Raw genomic sequence first — 23251 nt, forward strand, 5'->3', positions numbered from 1 at the left:
CACCGCTATATCGATCGTTCTCTCTTTCACCCGTGAATTTTGAAAACCACAGAGAATGGAATTAAGGGCACACATGAGAGAATGTGAAAAAAAAGGGGCGACTACAATAAATATAATCAAGACGCCGATATGGCAGCATCGCGAATCCACTTGCTCCTCATGCCGCCTACGTATGCGGCACCGTATGGAAGGGGTTAAGAAGTGTAGTATAATGGAATTTGGAAGAAGCAAAAAAAGAATAGTGGGATCATATAAATTGGGAGAGGAAGAAATTAAAAAAGTAGAAAATGAGAAGGACCTGGGTGTCATTATTATGAATAATATGTCCCCTGGGAAACATATAAACAAAATTTTTGGAGAAAGTTATAATTTCATAAGAACAATCAAAGTGGCATTTACATACCTGGATGAAGAAATGGTGAAGAAAATACTAGTCCCTTTGATAAGACCAAGATTGGAGTATGCAGCAATGATGTGGCCACAAAGTACAAAACAATGTATAACAAAACTTGAAAGAATACAAAGAGCAGTTACAAAATTGGCACCAACACTCTCAGAACTATCATGTGAGGAGAGACTGGCAAAACTTGAGCTACAGATATTAGAGCAAAGAAGAGAGAGAGAGGAAACTTGATGACTATTTATAGAATCATGAAAGGCATAGAAACTATTGATAGAGAGGATCTAATAAAATGGGATAGTAGAGATACAAGAGGACACAGAAAGAAAATCAAGAAAGACAGTTATAGAAGAGACCTGAAAAAGAACAGCTTTCCCCACAGGGTAGTAGACGTTTGGAACAGGTTAGATGAAAGTGTGGTGTGTGCAGGAATGATACACAAATTTAAAAACAGTCTAGATAAAGTGAGATATGAGGATGGGACACCATGAGCATAGCTCCCCTTCCCGTAAAAAAGAACTAGGTAAATATATATTATATATATATATATATATATATATATATATATATATATATATATATATATATATATACATATATCCAAATAAGGGGGTGGCCATAAAAAAGGTACGGTAATATCATATAAATATTCCTATGATATAGAAGGAAATTTAGTTTTTGACAACAGCTAAAAGGTTGATGCTAAACTAAGAGTGTCCTCAGTTAAGCATGACTCTTAAGTTTGATATCTCTTAGTTAAATAAAACTGACAATAACCAAAACAAAATCCACATATTAGCATATTGATTGAGTTAATAGAAAAAAAAAAATAATCTTTGGCCTTAAAGGCATATCAATTTGTAACTAGTAGGTATGTCCTGTGGCATCTTTCAGATAGTAGTAAATGATAATTACTTTCTTCCGGGTGGCTTCTTTGGTGAGTACATCTTTCAAGATGGAAATTGTAGATATATTGTCAGACTTGAATACTGCTTCTCCTGCACTGTAGACACATTGCAGCTGTGATATAAAATACATTTCATTTTAAAAGTGCAATTAATTATATACATTCCTAAACAATTTTGGCAGCAGGTACATTACAGTGATTAGGTGATTACTTACTTTAATATAACTCTCATCAAACTTAGCTTACTAAAATTTTGAAGTTAATGATTGTGAAATATGGTAAATAAAGATCATGTTTTTTTCTGATTTTTTACTATTAATTATGATGATGTCAATGTCAAAATAGTTTAGTTGTTGTTCCATAGACTGTCTGGCTGAACAGTCCCATCACCCTGAGGAACACCACAGCTGGAACAGGGTTTTCCCACAAATCTTTTATATAGTGTGTACTGTGTTGTTGGCATGTGTGATTTTGTACAATGCATTTCATAATGTGTTGTATAGTATGGGGTGAAGTATCATATTTTGGGCATTTGTCTACAATGCTGTCATCCAGCCTCTTTTTTTTTTTTAGTTTTTTTTTTCCACATTCTCTTGTGTTTCTCTTGTCCCAATTTAACAAGTCCTCTCTATCAAGTATTTCTGTGCCCTTCATGATTCTAAAGATGGTCAGCAGGTTGCCTCACTTCTTTGCTCCAAAGTCGGTAACTCCAATTAAGTCAGTCTCTCTTCATATGACAAGTTTGAAAGTACTGGAGCCATTTTGATTGTTGCTCTCTGGATTCTTTCAATTTTCTTTATATTCTTTTTGGTACTGGGTGACCATAATGTTGCTGCATATTCCAGTCTAGGCCTTATTAGTGTGACTAATATTTTTTTAATCATTTCTTCATCCAAATAGGTAAATGCCACTTTTATTGATCTTAGCAAGTTATAGGATTCTCTGACAATTTTGTTTATTTGTTTATCAGAGGACAAGTCATTTGAGATAATTACTCCCAGATCTTTTTCAGATCCCACTTTCTTTACCTCCTTAGTTCCAATTGTATATTGTCCTGATATTCTATTTTTACTTTTTCTGAACTCCATTATGCTACACTTCTTAATGTTGATGTCCATTTCCCATTTCTGACTTCATTTCCAAACCTTGTTCAGGTCTCCCTGTAGTGATTTGCAATCCATTTCAGTTTTCACTTTCCTCGACAGTTTAGCATCCTCTACAAAGAAGCATAACATTCCACATCATCCATGTCATTCACATAAATAGCAACATTATTGGAGCCAATGCAGATCCTTGCAGAACTCCACTGATCACCTCCTTCACTTGAATATTTTTCTATGGGTACTACTCTCATGTTTCTACAATTCAGGGAGTCCTCCATCCAGTTTAGTAGGTTGCCTTATATCCCTCCTATGTTTTCCAATTTTTAAAATAATTTTTTGTGTGGTATTTTGTTGAAGGATTTTTGTAAGTCCAAGAAAGCACAATCAGCCCATCCATCCCTTTCTTGTATTATATCTATTAGTCTTGAGTAAATACAGATTAAATTTGTGGTACATGATCTTCCCTGTCTGAACCCAAATTGTCTTGGGTTTATTATATTATTTTCTTCCAGGTGTTTTGTCTATCTATTCTTGATATTTTTCTCACAAATTTTGGCTACAGTGCTTATTAGTGAGACCAGTCTGTAATTAGTTGGTTCTTCCTTGTTTCCTCCTTTATATATTGGTACAATGTTGGTATTTTTCTAGTCTTTTGGTATTTTTCCTTCTTCAAGTGAGCAACTTATTATGTTATATATATTGTCCAATAGTTCTTTTTTACATTCTTTTAGTATCCAATTTGCAATTCCATCTGGGCCGTACAATTTCCTAACATCAAGGTTTGTTAATTGCTCTATTATTTCTTTTTGTGTTGTTATTTTTCTCATGGGGGGAGATCTCACTTTGCTTCCTTCATCCCAATGCTGTAGCTTCTCTCTAGTGAAAACAGACTAGAAATGATTATTCATGACTTAATCTGTGTATTCTGTATTTCCTTGGCATAGTTTCACCATTTCCTGTTCATTTTTAAGTTTACAATTCACAAATCTACAGAATAGTTTGGGTTGCTCTTTACATTTTTCTATAATGTCTTTTTCATAGTTCCCCTTTTCCTCTCTTCGTACTTTTACATATTCATTTCTATAGCTCATATATATTTACCATTTTCCAAGTATTTTTCTTTTCTCCATCTTTTCCAAGCTTTGTCTCTTCCATCTTTTGCCTCATTGCATCTTCTGTTGAACCAACATTTAATGTACACCCTCTCTTGTTTCTGTCTTTGTATGTACCTTTTCACTCCTTCATTATAGATATCCATCAAAATCTCCCATTTCTCTTCCATGTAGAAATTTTCCCAATTTGCATTCTGAAAGAATTTCTCAAGTTTTCCAAAGTCCATTTTGTTGTACATCAATCTTCCTTTTCTATACTTTTCATTTCTCTCCACATATATTTCCTCTTTTAGTTTAGTCTAAGTATATGGTAAGTCTTTCCAAATGGTGTCTTGTATTCAATTTTATCCACAATTTTAGGTTCTGTTGTAAATATCAAATTCAGTTTCATTGGTTCTTCATTACTTTTGTATCTGGTACTTTCATTGACCCATTGTGTCACTGTATATTCCATGGTCATGTCCAGTAATACTTTACCCCACAGTTCCTCTCCAGCCTTCACTGTCATTTCCTCCCAACAGATTTCTTTGCAGTTAAAATCCCCCATAATTACCAGGTTACTTCCACCCTTTAGTGTCTTGTTTAATGAATGCCTTGTATCTTCTAACATTTTCAAATAAAAAGCCTGTTTTTTTGGGCACATAAATCACCACAAACTTTCTATTTTTCATGTCCCTGTCTTCAACTTTTATCATAATTTCTACATTGGTCTTACCCTCAGTAATCTTTGTCACATTCAAGTTTTTCTTAGCCAAGAACATGATTCCTCCTGCCTGTTTCTTGTTTCTGTTTTTAATCCAATAATTGTATAACCCATGTCCAACATTATTGGGTACTGGACCCCTTAATTTCATCTCCACAATTCCCATTATGTCTGGTTTTTCATCTAAGAGGTAATCATTTAGTTCATTCAGTCCCAAAATTAATCAGTCAATGTTAGTATAGGCCACTTTTAATTTTTTATTTCTCCATTCCCCACCCCCCCCCATTCTGATGTACCTTTTTCTCAGCCTCATGTTGATTACCCTCCAACAGAATTCCTTGCTTTTGGTCTCCGTTCTCTTTGTGTTTTTTTCCTTAGGTTCATCTTTTAGTGTTTTCTCTTTTTCTAATTACTCAACATTTATTTCTCTTTTTATCGATATCTTGTAGTGTTCACTCCTTGCTAACTTACTTGCTTTTTCTAATATGTCTTCTATAACCATTTGCAATCTTAGTTTTATCTTTAGGGGTCGATTTCTTTCCTTAGAATAATGTCCTATTCTATACACTTCTATATCTTTCTCTACTTCTAGATAACCATCTTTTCTTTTAAAATTGATATTGCTGTTTCTTTTTCTGTTTTTTTCTCTCATCTACCTCACCAGACCATGTTTTTCCTTTAGTCCATATACCACAATACATTTTTTCTATCCACTGCATCTCTAACCCAATTTGCCTTTTCTTTAATTACTTGAATGATTGTATCTTTTGCATTTTCCTGCATTTGTTGTTGGACCATTTCTTTAAAAGCAATTTCTTAATTTTCTCTGTTTTCCTTCCATTTCTTAACCTTTTGCATACTTTCCTCACCTAAGTTTTCTTCAATTCTTTCAGTCATTTCTTATATTTTGTTATTTACCTCTTTTTTTTTTTTTTTTTTTCACTATTGGTGGTGTCATTAATTTTCATCTTTTCATTTTCACGCTTAACCTCTATTATATAATTTTCATTACCTTGAGTTCAGTTCTTAGTTCTGAATTTGTTTTTCAGATTGGATATCCCATTGTTAGCTTGAACTAAACATTCCATTAATTCTACAATTTCTTTCCTTAGTTCCATGATTTCATTCACCCACCATTTTCTATTTTCGGTTATTTCCCTTTCCATGTCTAAGATTCTACTCAAATTTCTTCTCTCGTACTTACCAAAGCCAGAAAAGGAGTCTTCATTATATTTGATATCTCACTGGTGTCTCGATTGGTCTGTTTACTTTGTACTTTGGCATGGTGCCTCTAGATGTCTCAGCAAGTAGTTTAGTTCTTTAATCTGTTGTTTTAATAATAATTATAGTCTCAAGTTTCACTGACTGGAAACCCACAGACCTACATTGGCTGGCAAGCGTCCTCACACCCTCCCACAGATCTCTCTGAGAAGAGTGTTTGAACTGCTGTTTGTGTTGTGTTAGTGTGGGACTGTTTCTATGTTGCCAGTTGAAAGTAGTAAGAAGTGGAGAGCAGCTAGCTCTCCTCATATGTAAAAGTGAAAGATATACAAGTCAAATTGATAGCAAGAGCTCTTGGGCCTAGTCCAGAGACTGAGTGTCAGCCCCTTAGGGATGCATCTCCTGATGGAGATGAGATGGTTGACAGGTTTTGACAATGAACAGCTCTGCTGTTCATCCTGCAGGACTACCACAAACAGGTACCCCTTATTGGTCCTTATGATGTTTTGCTGTCTGCATGGATAATGTTATATCGTCCTCATTATAGGCAATGTTTTTGTCAAAGTACCTCCCTCACTTTACAAGGGAAAGGGGGATAAGTGTGAGTGTAGTAGTTTCAGAGGGATCAGTTTGTTAATTGTGGTTGGGAAGGGTTATGGGAGGGTTTTCATTAAGAGGATTAGGAGAGGAACAGAGGGAGTAATTGGTGAGGAACAGTGTGGGTTTAGGACAGGTAGGGGTTGCATGGATCAGATTTTTGTGGTAGGACAGATATGTGAGAAAGCTTTAGGAAAAGGTAAGTATTTTTTTTTTTTTTTTTTTTTTTTTTGGGGGGGAGGCATTTATGGATTTGGAAAAAGCTTATGACAGGGTAGACAGGAAGGCACTGTGGGACGAAAGAGCAGTCAAGAGCCTGTGTTAGAATCAGAAATGGAGAGTTAGTGGTTTGAGGTAAAAGTGGGACTTTGCCAAAAATGTATTATGTTGCCTTGGCTGTTCAATTTATACATGGATGGGGTAGTGAAAAGTAAACACGAGGGTAATGGGTTGGGGATTGGAGATGGTTAAAGAAAATGGAGAAAGGTGGGAGATTAGCCAGTTGTTGTTTGCTGACGATACTATGCTTGTAGCAGGATCAGAGGAGGGATTGAGGAAGTTGGTGATGGAATTTGGGAGAGTGTGTGAAAGAAGAAAGTTGAAGATAATGTGGGTAAGGTGATGAGATGTACAAGGGGAGAAAGTGGCAGCAGACTGGAAGTATTAAGGGAGAGAGACAGGAGGAAGTGGATAGTTTTAGATACTTCGGTGCGAATGTGGTGGGAAAAGGAGTGGAGGTGGAGGTAGAATATAGATTGACAGCAAGCAAATGCCTTGGGGAATTAAAAAGTGTAATGAGAAATAGACATTTGGGAATGGATGCAAAGAGGAGATTGTATGAAGGAGTGATTATACCAACTGCAATGTATGGGGCCAAAACATGGAACATAAGAAAGGAAGAGAGGTGGAGTTTGAATGTGTTTGAGACAAGGTGCCTGAGAAGTATGATAGGGGTCACTAAGCTGGATAGAGTGAGAAACAAAGAGGTGAGGAGGAGAATGGGGTTGGAAAGGGAGTTAGGAGATAGGGTTGATGAAAGAGTATTGGGATGGTTTGGACACAAGGAAAGAATGAGTGAGGAAATATTGGTAAAAGAGGTGTAGAAGGCAGAGGATGAGATGGATAGATGGGGTAAAAGGGGCATTGAGAAAGAGGGGAATCTGTTGAGGAAGGATGGGAGAAGACAGAAAATAGGGGTAAATGGAGAATGGTTGTATTTGCCTATTTGTATTTTACGGGAAGAGAGCCATGCCCAAAGTGACCCGCTTTTGTATCTTTCAGCATCTAGTTTGATCTTAAATTCTTGTATAGTTTTTTCACTCACTGTTTCCTCATTCAGTTTGTTCCAGATATCTTCACTCTGTGTGGGAAGCTATTCTTTTTCAGATCTCTTCTGTAACTAACCTTTTTAAGTTTCTTTTCATGTCCTCTTGTTTTTCTTCTATCCCACTTTAATAAATCATCTCTATCAAGGACATCCATCCCTTTCATAATTCTGTAGATGGTTAGATCTCCTCTTTCTCTTCTTTGTTCCAGGGTTGATAGTTCAAGTTTGTCCAACCTTTCGTATGTCAATTTGGAGAGTGTTGGTGCCATCTTTATCGTTCCTCTTTGAATTTTTTTCTAATTTTTTTATGTTCTTTTTAATACTAGGTGTTCATAGTGTCACAGCATACTCCAATTTTGGTCTTATCAATATAAATTTTTCTTTACCATTTCTTCATCCATATAGTCAAAGGCCACTTTCATTAATCTTAATAAATTGAAAGTTTCTATGACTAATTTGTTGATATGTTTGTCTGGTGCCATGTCATTGATAGTTACTCCTACGTTCCTTTCTGAGTTGACTTTTTTAACTTTGTACCAATTTTATATTGTCCCAATATTCTATTTTTGCTTTTTCCAAATTCCATTTTACTACATTTCTTGATGTTGAAATTCACTTCACACTTCTGATTCCATTTCCAGACTCTGTCCAGGTCTTCTTGAAGTGATTTGCAGTCTTCCTCTGTACTTAGTCTCTTTAGTAGTTTTGCATCTGCAAATAAGTTCATATAACATTCCACACCTTCATCCATGTCATTTATATATATAGCAAACATTATTATAGCCAATACAGAACCTTGTGGGACTCCATTTCTCATTTCTTCCCAATTTGAGTTCTTGTCTCTGAGTACCACCCTCATTTTTCTCCCGTTCAAGAAATCCATTCCAATAACTTTCCTTGTACTTCACCTATTGTTTCAATTTTTCTTAGTAGCTTTTTGTGTGGTACTTTGTCAAATGCTTTTTATAAATCTAAGAAGGCACAATCTGCCCATCCATCCCTTTCTTGTATTATTTCTATTAGCCTCAAGTAAAAGCATATCAAGTTTGTGGCACATGATCTTCCGTGTCTAAATCCAAATTGTTTTGGATTTAGTATTTTGTTCTCCTCCAAATGTTTAATCCATTTACTTTTGATAATTTTTTCACATATTTTTGCTATTGTACTTGTAAGGGAGACCGGTCTACAGTTGGTTGGATTTTCTTTGTCCCCTTCTTTGTATATTGGTACACTATTTGCATTTTTCCAATGTTGTGATATTTTTCCTTCTTTGAGTGAGAAGTCAATTATCTTGTGTATTTTGTCTGTTAGTTCATCTGTACATTCTTTCACAATCCAATTTGCAATTCCATCTAACCTATGTGACTTTCTGACATCGGTTTTTTTTTTTTATTTTTTTTTTTTCCATATTTCTTTCTGTGTCACCCTTATTCTTTCATTGGGGGGATCTTTCTCTCTGTCCTTCATCACAATTTTGTGAACTTTCAAATGTGAATAGAGATTTAATATGTTTGATGATTTCTACATCATCTATATTTTCATTATTTCCTTCGTGCAGTTTCACTATTTCGTGTTTGTCTTTTAGTTTGTCATTTACATACCTGTAGAATAGTTAGGTTGGTCCTTACTTTTTCTATTATGCCTTTTTCATATTTTCTTTTTACATATTCATTTCTTAGTTTCATGTATATTTGCCTTTTTTTCTTTTTTTTTTTTATCTTTTCCAGGCTTTGCCTCTTCTATCTTTAGCTTCACTACACTTTTTGTTATACAACATTTTATGTATAACCTTTTTTGTTTCTTCTTTGGTACATATTCATCTGTTCTCTCCTAGTATTTTACTTTTAATATGTTCCATTTCTCTTCCATCTTTGTTTCTCCATTTAAATTTTTTTCCCAGTTAGCATTTTGAATTTTTTCTAAGTTTTTCAAAATCCATTTTGTTGTACATTACTCTTCCTTTTCTGTTTCTCGTTTCTTCTCACACCAATTTGTTCTTTTAGCTTGAATTCTATTAGTATGTGATTACTCTTCCCAATTGGTGTCTTGTATTTCATTTTATCCACTATTTCAGGCTCTGATGTAAACATTAAATCTAGTATCAATGGTTCTTCATTGTTTTTATATCTGTTATTTTCCTTTACCCATTGAGTCAATGTGTATTCAATGGTCATATCTACTAGAATATTTCCCCAAAGTTCCTATCCACCTTTTGCTGTCATTTCTTCCCAACATATTTCCTTTGAGTTGAAGTCACCCATAATTACTATGTTTCCTCCTTCTTTCAATAATTCAATCAATGCATTTTTTGTGCTTTCCAGTATTTTGGAATTATCTTTATCAGTCCAAGCCTGTGTTTTTGAGGGCACATATATTACTATAAATTTTCTACTTTTCATATTTCTGTTTTCAACTTAATCATAATCAATTCCACATTATTTTTTCCTTCTGTTATCTTTGTCACATACCTTTCTTAGTCAAAAACATGACTCCTTCACCCTGTTTCTCCATTCTATTTTTCACCCAATGGTTGTACAGGATGGGGCAGAGCCGATTGAGCAGTTTAGAGGAGTCAGTGCTCAAGGGGAGGGGAGGGGGGTGCGGGTGGTTTTGTTCCGCTCCTCAGACATCCCCATTTCAGTAGCCGACATGGTGTGGACAGGAGCACATCGTGGCTTTGCTGTGCGCGCATATTTTGAGAACAATCAATCTGTGATTGCAACGCAAAGAGCTTTTTGGCGACGGTTCAATATTCCATGCAACAATGCTGTTCATCAGGCAAACACAATTCGGTCCTGGGTTAGGCAGTTGGAGGCAACTGGTAGCACACTAAGAAGAGATACACATGGCCGATGCAGGTCCATCAGAACACCAGAAAATATCGAGAGGGTGAGAGCAGCAATCATCCAGTCGCCAAGACGTTCTGCACGAAGGCATGCCGTTGCTTTGGGAATCTCCTCATGCAGTTTGAGGAGGATTCTACATATGGATTTGAATTTCCATCCCTACAAAATGATGATGGCTCAAGAACTGAACCAAGCAGACTTTGCCAACCGCCAAAATCTGTGTGAGAACATGCTTGAACAGATTGCTCCCGAGGCAGCGTTCTTCAATAGTGATGAGGCACATTTTCACCTCTGTGGGGCTGTAAATACGCAAAATTTCCGTAACTGGGCTGAAAATAAGCCCAAATTATGCAGGAAAGACTGCTACATTCCCCTAAACTTATGGTGGGGTGTGCCATCTCACAATTTGGCGTGATAGGCCCATACTTCTTTGAGGAGGACGGAGTAACCGTGACCGTGAATTCCGAACGCTATGTTGCAAAATTTCCTGCAGCCCAGAATGGAAGAGATTGTTGAAAATGAAGGATTGGGGGACGTGTGGTTCCAGCAGGATGGGGCTACAGCTCACACTGCCCGAATTTCACTCAATGTTTTGAGAAACATGTTTCCTGGACGTCTGGTTTCTCTGAGGGGTGATTTAGGGTGGCCTGCGCGGTCACCTGATTTGAGCATTTGCGACTTCTTTCTTTGGGGACATCTGAAAGAAAAGGTGTTCAAAAGTTGCCCTCACACCTACCACAGCTAAGGGAGCATATTATTGAAGAGGTTAACGCCATACCCCGCAGTATGTGTGAACGTGCTGTAGGAAACTTCAGAGAACGACTCCAACAGTGTGTTGCAGCTAACGGCCGCCATCTTACTGACATTATTTTCAGAACATAAGGATTCTAAATGGTATGTTATGCTAACCTCGAGAATAATAAACTTTATTCTCTATGTACCTCCATCACTTTTTTATATCTCCTCAAAACTGCTCAATCGGTTCTCCCCCACCCTGTATAAACCTTGTCCCACAGTATCTAATGGTAGTGGACCTTTTAATTTTGTCTCCACAATTCCCATTATGTCTAGTTTCTGTATTAACAGATAGTCATTTAATTCGTTTAGTCCTGAAATCATACTGTCTATGTGTATGCTATTTTTAATTTTTTCTTTTCTTCTCTTTTTTGGTTTATGTTTCCTTTCCTTTGATGTACCATTTTCTCAGCCTCAGGTCCAGTACTCTCCTAAAAAATTCCTTCTTTTCAGTCTCCATTCTTCTCTTGTTTTTTTAATTTGCTTCATTTCTGAGAGCCTTTTCTTTCTCTATTTCCTCATCACTCATTTCCTTTTCTATCCATACATTTTTATAATTTTCACTATTAGCTAGTTTTGCTGCTTTTGACAGTACCTCTTCAGCTATCATTTGAGTCCTTAGTTTGAGTTTTAGTGGCCTATAATATTTTCTCTAAAGTATGGATGATACTGTGATGCATGAAAGGAAGTGGGCTGGGGATGGGGGGTGAGGGAGAATGTATTAAAAATAATTTGATGCAGCCATAAGGGATTTCTCCCCATCTTTTCTTTTTCTGCATGAGGGGATGGAAAGGGGGGGGTCGCCGATTAAATGAAGCGGCCTTGCTATGGATGTGCCGTGTTTTGTGACACTGCTTCTGACCCAGGGCAGGGGGAGGGGGGAGATGCAGGGATGACCCGTCATCCAGGAGGAGTCAAGATGAGGGAGAGTGGGGTGAATGGGAATGGAGTATGTGGGGATGGAATGGGTGGGAGTGGATTTTATGCCTGTTTTTTGGCTACCTCCCTTGTAAGGGGGGAAAATCCTTTGGTATATGTATGTACCTCACTTTACTTGGAAGTATCACTGCTAATCTCTAAGACAGAAAAATTATATAATATCAATGACTATATACCAAGGGCTTTTTCCCCCTTACAAGGGAGGTAGCCAAGTCAAAGGGCAAGTACCCTCTCCCACCCATTTCACTCCCATCCACCACCCTTTTCACCTACTGACCTGGGTCAAAACCAATGCAGCAAGACACAGCACATCCACAGCAAGGTCACTTCACTTAATTGGTGACCAACCTCTCCATCCCCTCATGCAGAAAAAGAGAAGACAAGGATAAATCTCTTTGGGCTGTGCCAAAATATTCATAAATAATCACTCTACTCCCCATCCCTCCTTGCATCACAGTATTATACACAGCCATTCTCTACTCACTCACCCATCTTCTGCCTTCTCCCTTCCTTGCTCAACAGACATTCCCCTCTTGTTCAACGCCCCTTTCAACCCATCCATCCATCTCATCCTCAGTTATTGCCCCACATTCACTCCCTCCATACCTCTTTTACTAATCTTTCTTCACTTATTCTTTCCATGAGTCCAAACCATCCCAATACTCTTTCATCCTCCCTATCTGCCATCTCCTTTTCCACCCCAGCTCTCCTCATTTCTCACTCTATCCAACCTTGTAACTTTTAACATACTTCTCAGATATTTCATCTCAAACACATTTAAATTTTTCCTCTCTGCCTTTCATAAATTCCAAGTCTGTTCCATACAGTGCCACTGGCACAATCACCCCTTCATATGGTTTCCTCTTTGCATCCATTCCCAAATGCCTATTTTTCATGACACTTTTTAATCCCTCAAGATATTTACTTGCTTCTTCCAGTCTACAATTTACTTCCACCTCCACTCCCTTTCCTGCCACATGCAACCCCAAATACCTAAAGCTATCCACTTCCTCTAGCCTCTCTCCTTTAAGACTTGTTTCCAACTTGCTGCCATCCTCTCCCCTTGTATATTTCATCACCTTACTTTTATCCACATTTACCTTCAACTTTCTCCTATTGCATACCCCTCCAAACTCTATCACTATTTCTCTTAAAACCCCCTCTGACCCTGCCACAAATGCAATGTCATCAGCAAACAACTGATTCACCTCCCATTTTTCTCCATTTTCTTTAACTATCTCCAAACCCCTGCCCATTACTCTTGCCCCTCACCTCCTGCACCACCTCATCCATGTACATATTGGACAGCTGTGGAGACATGACACACTCCTGATGCAGTCCTACCTTTACTTCAAACCACTTGCTCTCTTAATTTCCAATTCTAACACAGGCTCCACTATTCTCATATTAACTCTTGACTGCCCTTAACAGCTTTCTCCAGTCCCATATATCTGCAAAACCTCCCATAGTGTCTTCCTGTCTACCCTGCCATAAGTCTTTTCTAAATCCATGAAGGCCCAGAAAATATCCTTACCTTTTCCTAAAGCTTTCTCACATATATGCCTTACCATAAAAATTTGATCCATACAACCCCTCTAAACCTACACATTTCCTCACCAATTACTCCCTCTGTTCCCCTCCTAATCCTTCATATGCCTTCCCAACTACACTCAACAAACTGATCCCTCTGAAACTACTACACTCACATTTGTCCCCTTTTCTTTTGTAAAGTGGAAATATACAGGTATTCCTCCAGTCCTCCAGCACTCTACCCTCCCTTAGACACACATTAAACAACCTCACAACCTGGTCTACTATTACTGTACCTCCTTTTTTGAGACACTCCTCAAGACACCCTAACCCAGGTGCCTTACCTATTCTCATCTTTTCTTGTTTCTCCTCCATTTTCCTCTCCCATTACTGTCATTTTCTTAGCACCTTCCACTGCTATCACCAATCCCTCCTTATCCTCCTCCCCATTCAACAGCTCTCTAAAATACTCTGCCCATCTTCCTCTTACTACCTCCTCTTCTATTAACATCTGTCCATCTACACCTTTTACCTTTCTCTCTTTGACTCGCCTCCCCTTCATCTGTTTTCTTCCAAAACATCTTTTATTACTTTCAATTTTTTTTCTGTCATATCCCTATCCTATTTTACATCTGCTCTCCTTTTTTTTTTCTTTTTTTCTTTGTACCTCTCATGCCAGATGAGGTGCCAAGATAAGAGGGAGGGAAGTGGGTAGAGGTGAGTGGAGTATGTTGGGGATGGAATGGGTGGGAGGGATATTTATGCCTTTGTTTTTTGGCTACCTCCCTTGTAAGGAGGAAAAAGCCTTTGGTATATGTATGTATGTACCTCTCATATGTTTCTCTCACCCTACTTTGCAACCAGTCCTTGAATGCTTGCTTCTCTTCTACTACCTTCTCCACTTCATCATCTCACCACTATCCTTCCTTCTATTCCCTCCCATCCTCCTTGTTTCACATACCATCTTTGTACACCTCACTCCCTCCTTGAAACACCCCCCATTCCTCCACTCCTACAACTATCCTTCACCACCTCCCACACTTCTCTTAGCTTCTCCTTATACTTCTGTTCCTTTTCTTTCTTATTTAAAGTTTACTCTAAGCATCTCTCTACCCTCTGCTCTTTTCTCCACTTATTCTCCACTCTCAACTTACCTTCCACCAAAAAAGATCTGATATTCCCCCATTCTCTTTCCCCAAAGAACATAGAATCCAAAAATCTTCCTACTTTTTTCCTGGAAACCATTACAAAGTCCATTAATGCCTTATGAACCACCCTTTCCCATCTGTACTTATGATTAACTTTTTTCCTAAACAATGTGTAAGCTATCATCAACTCTCTAAACACATCTCCACCATCGTACTGAAGTGGTTAACCTTGAAAAAAACCTCCTTCCACTCCACCACACACCATTTTCAGAATTATGAAGAGACCTGAAAAAAATAGCTTCCCACATAGAGTGATCGATGTCTGGAACAAACTGAACAGAGAAACAGTGAATGCCAGAACTATACACGATGTGGAGAGATACGAAAACGGGTCACTATGAGCATAGCTCTCGTCCTGTAAAATACAACTAGGTAAATACTTACTAGTAGAGCCACCCCTTCCCTCCCTTGTCCTCTCCTTGCTCCTGACATCCTCCCCACTACACTCCCAAATTCAAAATCACCCCTCCCTTTCAACTTAGTTTCACTCACTGCAAACTCATCCATCTTCCTTCTCATATACTGCCTATCTCTTCCCTTTTACTCTCATCTGTACCACGCCACACACATTAAAAGACCCAAAACATAGGGCTCTGTTTAGAAAACTCCCAGACCCTATTTTGCCTTGACTTGTAGGAATGTACCCCTTAATGTTACAGAGAGCAGGATGCCTAGTCCCATCATTCCATCCTGTTTTAGCCACCCTTACAACCAAAGTGAGAGGACTTAGTGGCAGTATTCTTTCTTTCCTCTACCACAAGGGACAGAGGTGAAAATGGAAATATATACTCAAAGTGGTAAAAGACAGTATCTAGGGGGGGGGGCAATACAATGAAGTAGCATCATTTCTCTTTAAGAGCCTTCCTCTAACATAGACAAAACGTGTGACTCTGGTCCATAGAGACACCCCATATAGTCCCTAAAATATCAATTGCACAATTTATACAGCACAATAATATGCAACCAATACCCCAGATGGGGTATGACATCATGACATCATCATAAAATAGAATCTGATGTAGTTTTGTATTGATTATAGTTACATCACATATCCAGCCTCTACCTGTGTGTCTAAGAACGTGGAAACAAAAGTGAATTCTGCCACATCACCACTTGGTGTTCTCTCTGGAAGCTCAGGTAGACAAAAAACAACCCAAGCATGCATTTCTGGCAGTGTAAATTGTCCTTTAAGTGTTAATACATTGTAGGGACGGTTAGCATCAAAATTGTGGATGCGAGTATGAAGTGACAAAGGCTTGATACGGTACTGGCAAACCTGCAAAATAGATAGATTAAAACTGAGAAAGATTTCATACAGAATGTTTCATATTGCAGTGTAGTGACAAGTTTTAAAATACCAATCAATTGATGACTTTGTAACCACTGTCTTTTCTTGAAGGATACCAAACAGCTCTAAGATATCTGACCATGGCCACCAGTTTGACACATAAATAACCAAGAAGAAACATGTACTGTTGAGTGAAATTTATCAGTGTTAAGCAGTGGAAGATGATGGATTCTTTCATCTGGCATCTCCCACCACCATCACATCTAAATAATAATATATATACAATTTATACTAAGTGGAGTCCAAGAACAAAAACTGAACAGTGGGCTATGAGGACACTACACATTATCCATGCAATTATCACTGAACCCCACCCTTCCTTGTTGGCCTCTTTTTGACTGAACATTTATCTCTTGTTTTTCTTTATCATTATCAAAAGATTCTTGCTGGCCAAGCAGGTAAGGGTATCACTACTTGTGGTGCAAGTCAAGGTGACAGCAGTGCAAACCCTACCACAGTGAGTTGGACCAAGAGCATGGTTCATTTACTTCCATACTACAAAGTCCTCCATCAGAATCACCATCCTAGCCTCCTGATAGGGTGACCTTTGTGACATTAAACAAAGTTATTAATCATTATTGAAAGGGTTTGGTCACAAATATGAGGTTTGTGAGAAAAATACATACCTGACAACATTTTGGTTGAAGTCTTGGTGTAATGTAAGCCTGTAATGTACCATACTGCCCCTCTATAGTTCTGATGCGAACTTCTAACCGCGTAGTATTGGCCTGACAGCGATAGGTTGCCAGCAAAAAGTTTCCACTCTGATGATAATTATAAAACAAAATTATAAAATATATTAAAATATAATATACATGCATACATATACCAAGGGCTTTTTCCCCCTTACAAGGCTGGTGAGGTTATTTAATGTTTGTTGGAGAGAGGGTAGACTGCCGGAGGACTAGAGGAGTGCCTGTGTAGTCCCACTCTACAAGGGAAAGGGGGACAAGTGTGAGTGTAGTAGTTTTAGAGGGATTAGCTTGTTAAGTATAGTTGGGAAGGCTTATGGGAAGTTATTGATTGAGAGGATTAGGAGAGGAACAGAGGGAGTAATTGGTGAGGAACAGGTTGGATTTAGGACAGGTGCAGGTTGCGTAGATCAGATTTTTGTGGTAAGACAGATATGTGAGAAAGCTACTGGAAAAGGTAAGGATGTTTTTTGGGCTTTTATGGATCTGGAAAAGGCTTATGACAGGGTAGACAGGAAGGCACTGTGGGAGGTTTTGCAGATATATGGGATAGGAGGAAAGCTTTTAGGAGCTGTCAGAAGTTTTTACGAGAGTAGTAGAGCATGTGTTGGGATTAGAAATGGAGAGAGTGAGTGGTTCAAGGTAAAGGTGGGACTTCATCAGGGATGTGTTATGTCACCTTGGCTGTTCAACTTATACATGGATGGGGTGGTGCGAGAGGTAAATGCAAGGGTAGTGGGTCAGGGATTGGAGATGGTTAAAGAAAATGGAGAAAAGTGGGAGATCAGCCAGCTGTTGTTTGTGGACAACAATGCGCTTGTAGCAGGATCAGATGAGGCATTAAGGAAGTTGGTGACAGAGTTTGGGAGTGTGTGAAAGAAGAAAACTGAAGATGTGGGTAAAAGTAAGGTGATGAGATGTACAATGGGTGAAAGTGGCAGCACACTGGAAGTGAGCATTAAGGAAGAGAGAATGAAGGAGGTGGATAGTTTTAGATACTTGGGTGCGAATGTGGAAGGAAAGGGAGGTGTGGAGGTGGAGGTAGAATGTAGATTGAGAGAAGCAAGTAAATGGCTTGGTGGATTAAAAAGTGTAATGAGAAATAGACATTTGGGAATGGATGATAAGAGGAGATTGTATGAAGGAGTGATTGTGCCAACAGCACTGTATGAGGCAGAAACATGGAACATAAGAGAGGAAGAGAGGAGTTTGAATGTGTTTGAGATGAGGTACCTGAAAAGTATGATGGGGGTTACTAGGCTGGATAGAGTGAGAAATGAGAAGTTGAGGAGAACAGGGGTGGTAAGGAAGTTGTTGTTGTTGTTGTTGTCGTTCCCTAGACTGTCTGTCCGAGCAGTACCGTCTCCCCAAGGAATGCCACAGCCGAAACTGGGTTTTCCCACAAATCCTTTATAGAGTGTATGTTGTGTTGTTTGCGTGCATGATTGTGTATAATGCAGTCTTCCATTATGTGTTGTATGGTATGGGGTGAAGTGTTACATCCTGGGCAGCTGTTCACAATGCGGTCATCCAGCCTCTTCTGGTAGCTTAGAAGTGCTGGGTGGTGGCCGCACCGCAGTCTGGCAAGGTGGACTCTGTCCTTTCGTGGGAGAGAGGATTCAGAAGGGTGGATATCAGGGGGTCTGGCATGCAGCAGTGTGTTGTCTTTCAGTGTGTTAATGGAGCGGTGAGTGATATGATTATGAATATGTTTCCGGAGGCTGGTATTTGGTGGTTGTGGAGGAAGAGAAGAGAGTATCTGTGTGTGATGCAGGTCTTTGGGTGTTGTTTTAATGTTTCTTGGTGTGTGTGGGTGTTCTGCTATGTAGTGTAGCGAGTCTGATGTGTTTGTGGTGGCTGCAGCAAGTGTTTGTGTGCCTCTCATGTCAAGGTGGTCCTTGACTTTGAGGACTTTTGTTTCATGGTGTAAATGGTCTGTAGGTGTTGTTTTTGTGCAGCCTGTAATTGTTTTTAGGGCTTTGTTTTGTATGATTTGAAGGGTGTTGTGGTGTGTCTCACTGAGATTAGGAGCCCATGCAGGACTCGCATAATTCATCATTGAGCGTATGCATTGTTTGTATATTGTTGTATAAGTTTCTTTCTTTTGTCCAAATGTTGTTCTAGTGATTGACTTAAGTGCGTTAAGTCTAGGTGTGCATTTGTTTTTTATGTTTGTGATGTGTTGTTTGAAAGACATGGATGTATCGTATGTTACACCAGGAATTTTCGGTGTGTTTGTGTGTGGTATTAGAGTGTTGTTGATGTAGAGATGAGGTATGTATTTGTGTTCTTTTGTCCAGTTGGTGAGAAATGTTGCTGTAGATTTGGTTGGAGCTATTTTGAGTCTGTGTTGAACCATGTGTTGAGTGTATCAAGGTATGGCTGGATTATTTCTGCAGCTTTGTCTGTGTTACGATGTGTGCATGTGTTTGTTATGTCGTCTGCGTAGGAAGAGATTTGTATTTCTGAGGTGTCTGGTGTGGGTAAGTCATGCATGTATAGATTAAAGAGCGTGGGGGATAGAACAGAGCCCTGTGGTACTCCATTCTTAATGTTTCTGATGTGCGATGATTGGTCATTATATGACACGTAAGCATTCCTACCTGCCAGATAATTGGCCAGCCATCTTTTGGTGTTATTGTGCATGTCTGTGTTATATATTTTATTTGTTAGGTTGTGGCGGGGGATAGCATCAAAAGCTTTACTAATGTCTAATGTTATAAGAAGTGTTCTGTGGTGGGGCCTATCTGAATTGATGCCATCTAAAATTCTTTGTGTAAGGTTTATCAGAAGAGTGTTTGTGGAGTGTAGTGGCCTAAAACCGTGTTGTGAGTCAGCAAGGGGAATATGTGGTGTGACAAGTTTAAGTACAGGTAAACGTCGACTTACGATGGCCGCGACTTACGATTGTTCGACTTTACGATGACGACGACGACGACGACGACGACGATATGATAATTTAACCCCTTCCATACGGTGCCGCACACGTAGGAGTCTTGATTATATTTATTGTAGTCGCCCCTGTGTTTTTACATTCTCTCAAATGATTCATTCTCTGTGGTTTTCAAAATTCGCGGGTGAAAGAGAGAACGATCGATATAAGCGGTGACTATATTTTATGATGCGAGTATTATTACGTCACGTCGTACGGCTGGCATTGGCTGCTGCCCGCGAGATTTAAGTCCGTACTGAAAATACATATTATAGTGTTTGAATATGGTAAAAAGGATAAAAATAATTAAATAAACTACTGTACATGTTTAATAGGCTATATTCAGTATCTCTGGTGGTTAATATACAGGTAGGCTAGGTACAGTGACCACGGAACAGAGTGGGGATCGACTTACGATGAGATCGTCTTACGATGGCTCTATCGAAACCTAATGCCATCGTAAGTCGACGTTTACCTGTATTAGGCGTTCAATGACTTTAGAGGGGGTGCAGAGAAATGTGATTGGGCGGTGCGATGTTGGGATTGTTGGGTCTTTGTTCAGTTTTGGAATGATTATTTTACCATGCTTCCAGATGTTGGGTATAGTGTTGTGTGAATAGCTGTAGTTTGCAATGTTTGTGAGTGCGTGTATACCTTGTGGTCCAATGTGTTTTAGGTGGATGTTATTTATGTTATCAGGGCCACAGGCGGATGAGTGCTTGAGATTATGCATTATGTGTTTTGTCTGACTGTCTATGAAGGGTGTATAGTCTGAGTCTGTGGGGAAGTCTTTCTTATGTCGAATAGTGCCTCGGTTGTCAGGGTGAGAAGTGAGATGGCTTGTCTGTGCAAAATGATTTATGAGTGTTTGCTTGTTGTCTGTTTGAGGGTAGATTGTCTGTTGTTGTGATTATTGCTGCATGAGAGCGTGTTGTGTTACTGTTGGATAGTGTAATGCTGTTGAGTGTTTTGTACAATTTGCTGGTGTTTGTTTTGTGATCAAGTGTATTGATAAAGTTTTGTCAATTTTGTGTTTTTTGTTTGTGTATTTTATTGGCAATCACAGTGTTTAGTGTTTGTATTTGGTCTGCTATGTTTTGAGGGATAGGTGTGGGGGTATTGTGTTTAAGTGTTTCTCGTTGTCTGATGAGGCCTTGAATTTCTGGTGTGAAGTTGGGGTTGTGTGATTTTCTGTTGCCTCTGGGGATGTATCTCTTGTCTGCATTTTGTATGATTGTATCAAAAGTGTACACAGCATTGTTTATGTTTGTGATTGCTGTACTGTTAAGTGTTTCAAAATGTTGTTCTGTCTCTTCAGTAAAAGCTTCCCAGTTAGCTCTCTTGTAATTGGTGTATGTGTGTCTGTGGCCAACTGGGGTGCATTTTGTTTTGGTGGTGATGATGATTGGAAGGTGGTCAGAACCAAGGGTTCCGACCACTCTCCATGATGTTGTTGGGGTTAGGCAGGGGGAGCAAAAGGTGATATCAGGAGAGGAGGGAGTGTAGAGGGCTTGGTGTGGGATATGTGTATGATTATGTGTGTTGTTCATGATAGTCAATGAGTCAAACTGAGTCTGTATATCAAGCCCTCTGTCTGTGTCAGGGTTGTCGACATACCAGGCAGACGACTTGACGTTGAAGTCACCACCCATGATCAGGTTGGGGATTGAGGCTAGTTGGCTAAATTGAGGTCTGAAGGTGTTTGGAACTGTGGGGGATGATTGGGGGGGAATGTACATGTTAACTATTGTCGGTGTTGATTTGTTGCCTGTGCGGATTCGAATGGATTGGATTTCTGTAGTGTTATCTGTGGTAGGGAGGAGAATTTTGGTTGTGGCACTTGTGTCCACAAAACAGATGGAGTGGTGGATCAGGGTGATGAGTCCACCGCCATTGCCGTCGGCCCAGTCTTGTCTGATGGTGGTGTAATTATGAAATGGTGTTTTGTGTGAGTGTCTTAGTTTTGTTTCTTGTATAATTGCAATGTGTATGTTGTGTTGTTTAAGAAAGTGTTTGAGTTCATGTTTTTTCCTGTTAATACCATCAATGTTGTGTTGTAATATGTTGATGTTGTGTGTTCTGTATGTGTTGTATGTTGCCGTTTGGGGTTGAGGTTGGGGTGTTAATGGGGAAGGTATAGGATCTGGGTTAGAGGGGGGGAAAGGAGAGATTGGGAACAAAGGAAGGGGAGTACTGATTGGGGATAAGGGCAAAGGGAAATTGGGAGTGGGTAAGGGTGCTGGCTGTGGTTGGGGAGGTGGGAGTGGGGTTACTGGAGGGCAGGTAGAACATGTCCAAGTGTTTGTATATTGGTTTGTGTCAGCAAGTGTTGTACAAGTGAGGTGGGCCCAGTTTTTGCACATATTGCACTGAACTGAGCCCTTTGTCTGTCTGCTCGAAGTAATGGGTTTAGAGCATGTTGGGCATGTGTATTTTGTGGTGGGCCCAGGATTGCTCTCTACATCTCCAGCTAAAAGTAGAAGAAGAGGGGTGATCGCCGGAAAATCACCCCCTCGGTGCAGAAAAAACGTAATGTTGCATGTTGAGAAAAAGGATTGTGGTACTCCCCAAGGCAGACGTAGCTCCTCTTGGGGATCGGTGCCACCTGTGTATAGCCGGTGGCCAGGGCTGGTTGCCGCCGTTTGGCCCCCAACTCTTGGGGTTGGGGGGTGGATGATAGGGTGGATGAAAGAGTATTAGGATGATTTGGACACATGGAAAGAATGAGTGAAGAAAGACTAGTAAAAGAGGTATGGAAGGCAGATGTGGAGGGTGTGAACATGAGGGTGTGAACATGAGGGGGCAGCCTAGGATGAGATGGCTGGATGGGGTGAAAGGGGCTTTGGGGAAGAGGGGAATGTCTGTTGAGGAAGGATGGGAGAGGACAGAAGACGGGTGAATGGAAAATGGTTGTATATTGATGATGTTGTGATGCATGAGGTGGAATGGGTGGGGCAATGGGGGGTAAGGTAGTATGTGGGAGAAAAATTTGACACAGCCTGAAAGGATTTCTCCCTGCCTTCTCCTTTTCTGCATGAGGGGACGGATAGGGGGGTTGCCGATTTAATGAAGTGGCCTTGCTGTGGATGTGCTGTGTCTTGCGACACTGCTTCTAACTCAGGGCAGTGGACAAGGTACAGGGATGACCCATCATCCAGGAGGTGTCAAGATAAGAGGGAGGGTAGAAGGTGGAGGGGAGTGGAGTGTATTGGGGATTGAATGGGTGGGAATGGTTTTTATGCCTTTGTTTTTTGGCTACTTCCCTTGTAAGGGGGAAAACCCTTTGGTATATATATATGTATGTATTTTTTCTTTATACTTCTTATATTTTTATACAAATTATATAAAATATGATAAATATATAAATTTATAAAATAAAAAATATATATACAAAATTAGATGAACCTGACAAGCCAATGCATATTTTTTACATTTTGTCATCACATGACCACAACAGTACTAACTAAAAGCATATATGGACAGAACATAGTGTGACAATAATAAAGATATGGTGACATTGCAGATAATTTTTTACTCTCCCTCGATAGATGGATCTATCTTAGATCCATCTATCGAGGGAGAGTAAAACAT

General features: G+C 39.3%; 1 protein-coding gene across 6 annotated transcripts in view; it reads right to left on the reverse strand.

The window, feature by feature from the left end:
* LOC143041056 (BBSome complex member BBS7-like) overlaps positions 1-23251 on the reverse strand; it is a 157266-nt gene that overhangs the window by 22825 nt on the left and 111190 nt on the right. For all 6 annotated transcript variants that reach the window (XM_076212825.1, XM_076213094.1, XM_076213064.1 and 3 more), the window contains 3 exons: positions 16663-16800; positions 15752-15964; positions 1316-1420 (listed from right to left, as the gene is read on the reverse strand). In XM_076212825.1, the coding sequence (XP_076068940.1) occupies positions 1316-1420; positions 15752-15964; positions 16663-16800 (456 nt within the window). The remainder of the gene's footprint in view (positions 1-1315; positions 1421-15751; positions 15965-16662; positions 16801-23251) is intronic.

This window comes from Oratosquilla oratoria, chromosome 1, assembly GCF_046742065.1.
Source record: "Oratosquilla oratoria isolate Oo_2021 chromosome 1, ASM4674206v1, whole genome shotgun sequence".
In the NCBI taxonomy this organism is placed as follows: Eukaryota; Metazoa; Arthropoda; class Malacostraca; order Stomatopoda; family Squillidae; genus Oratosquilla; species Oratosquilla oratoria.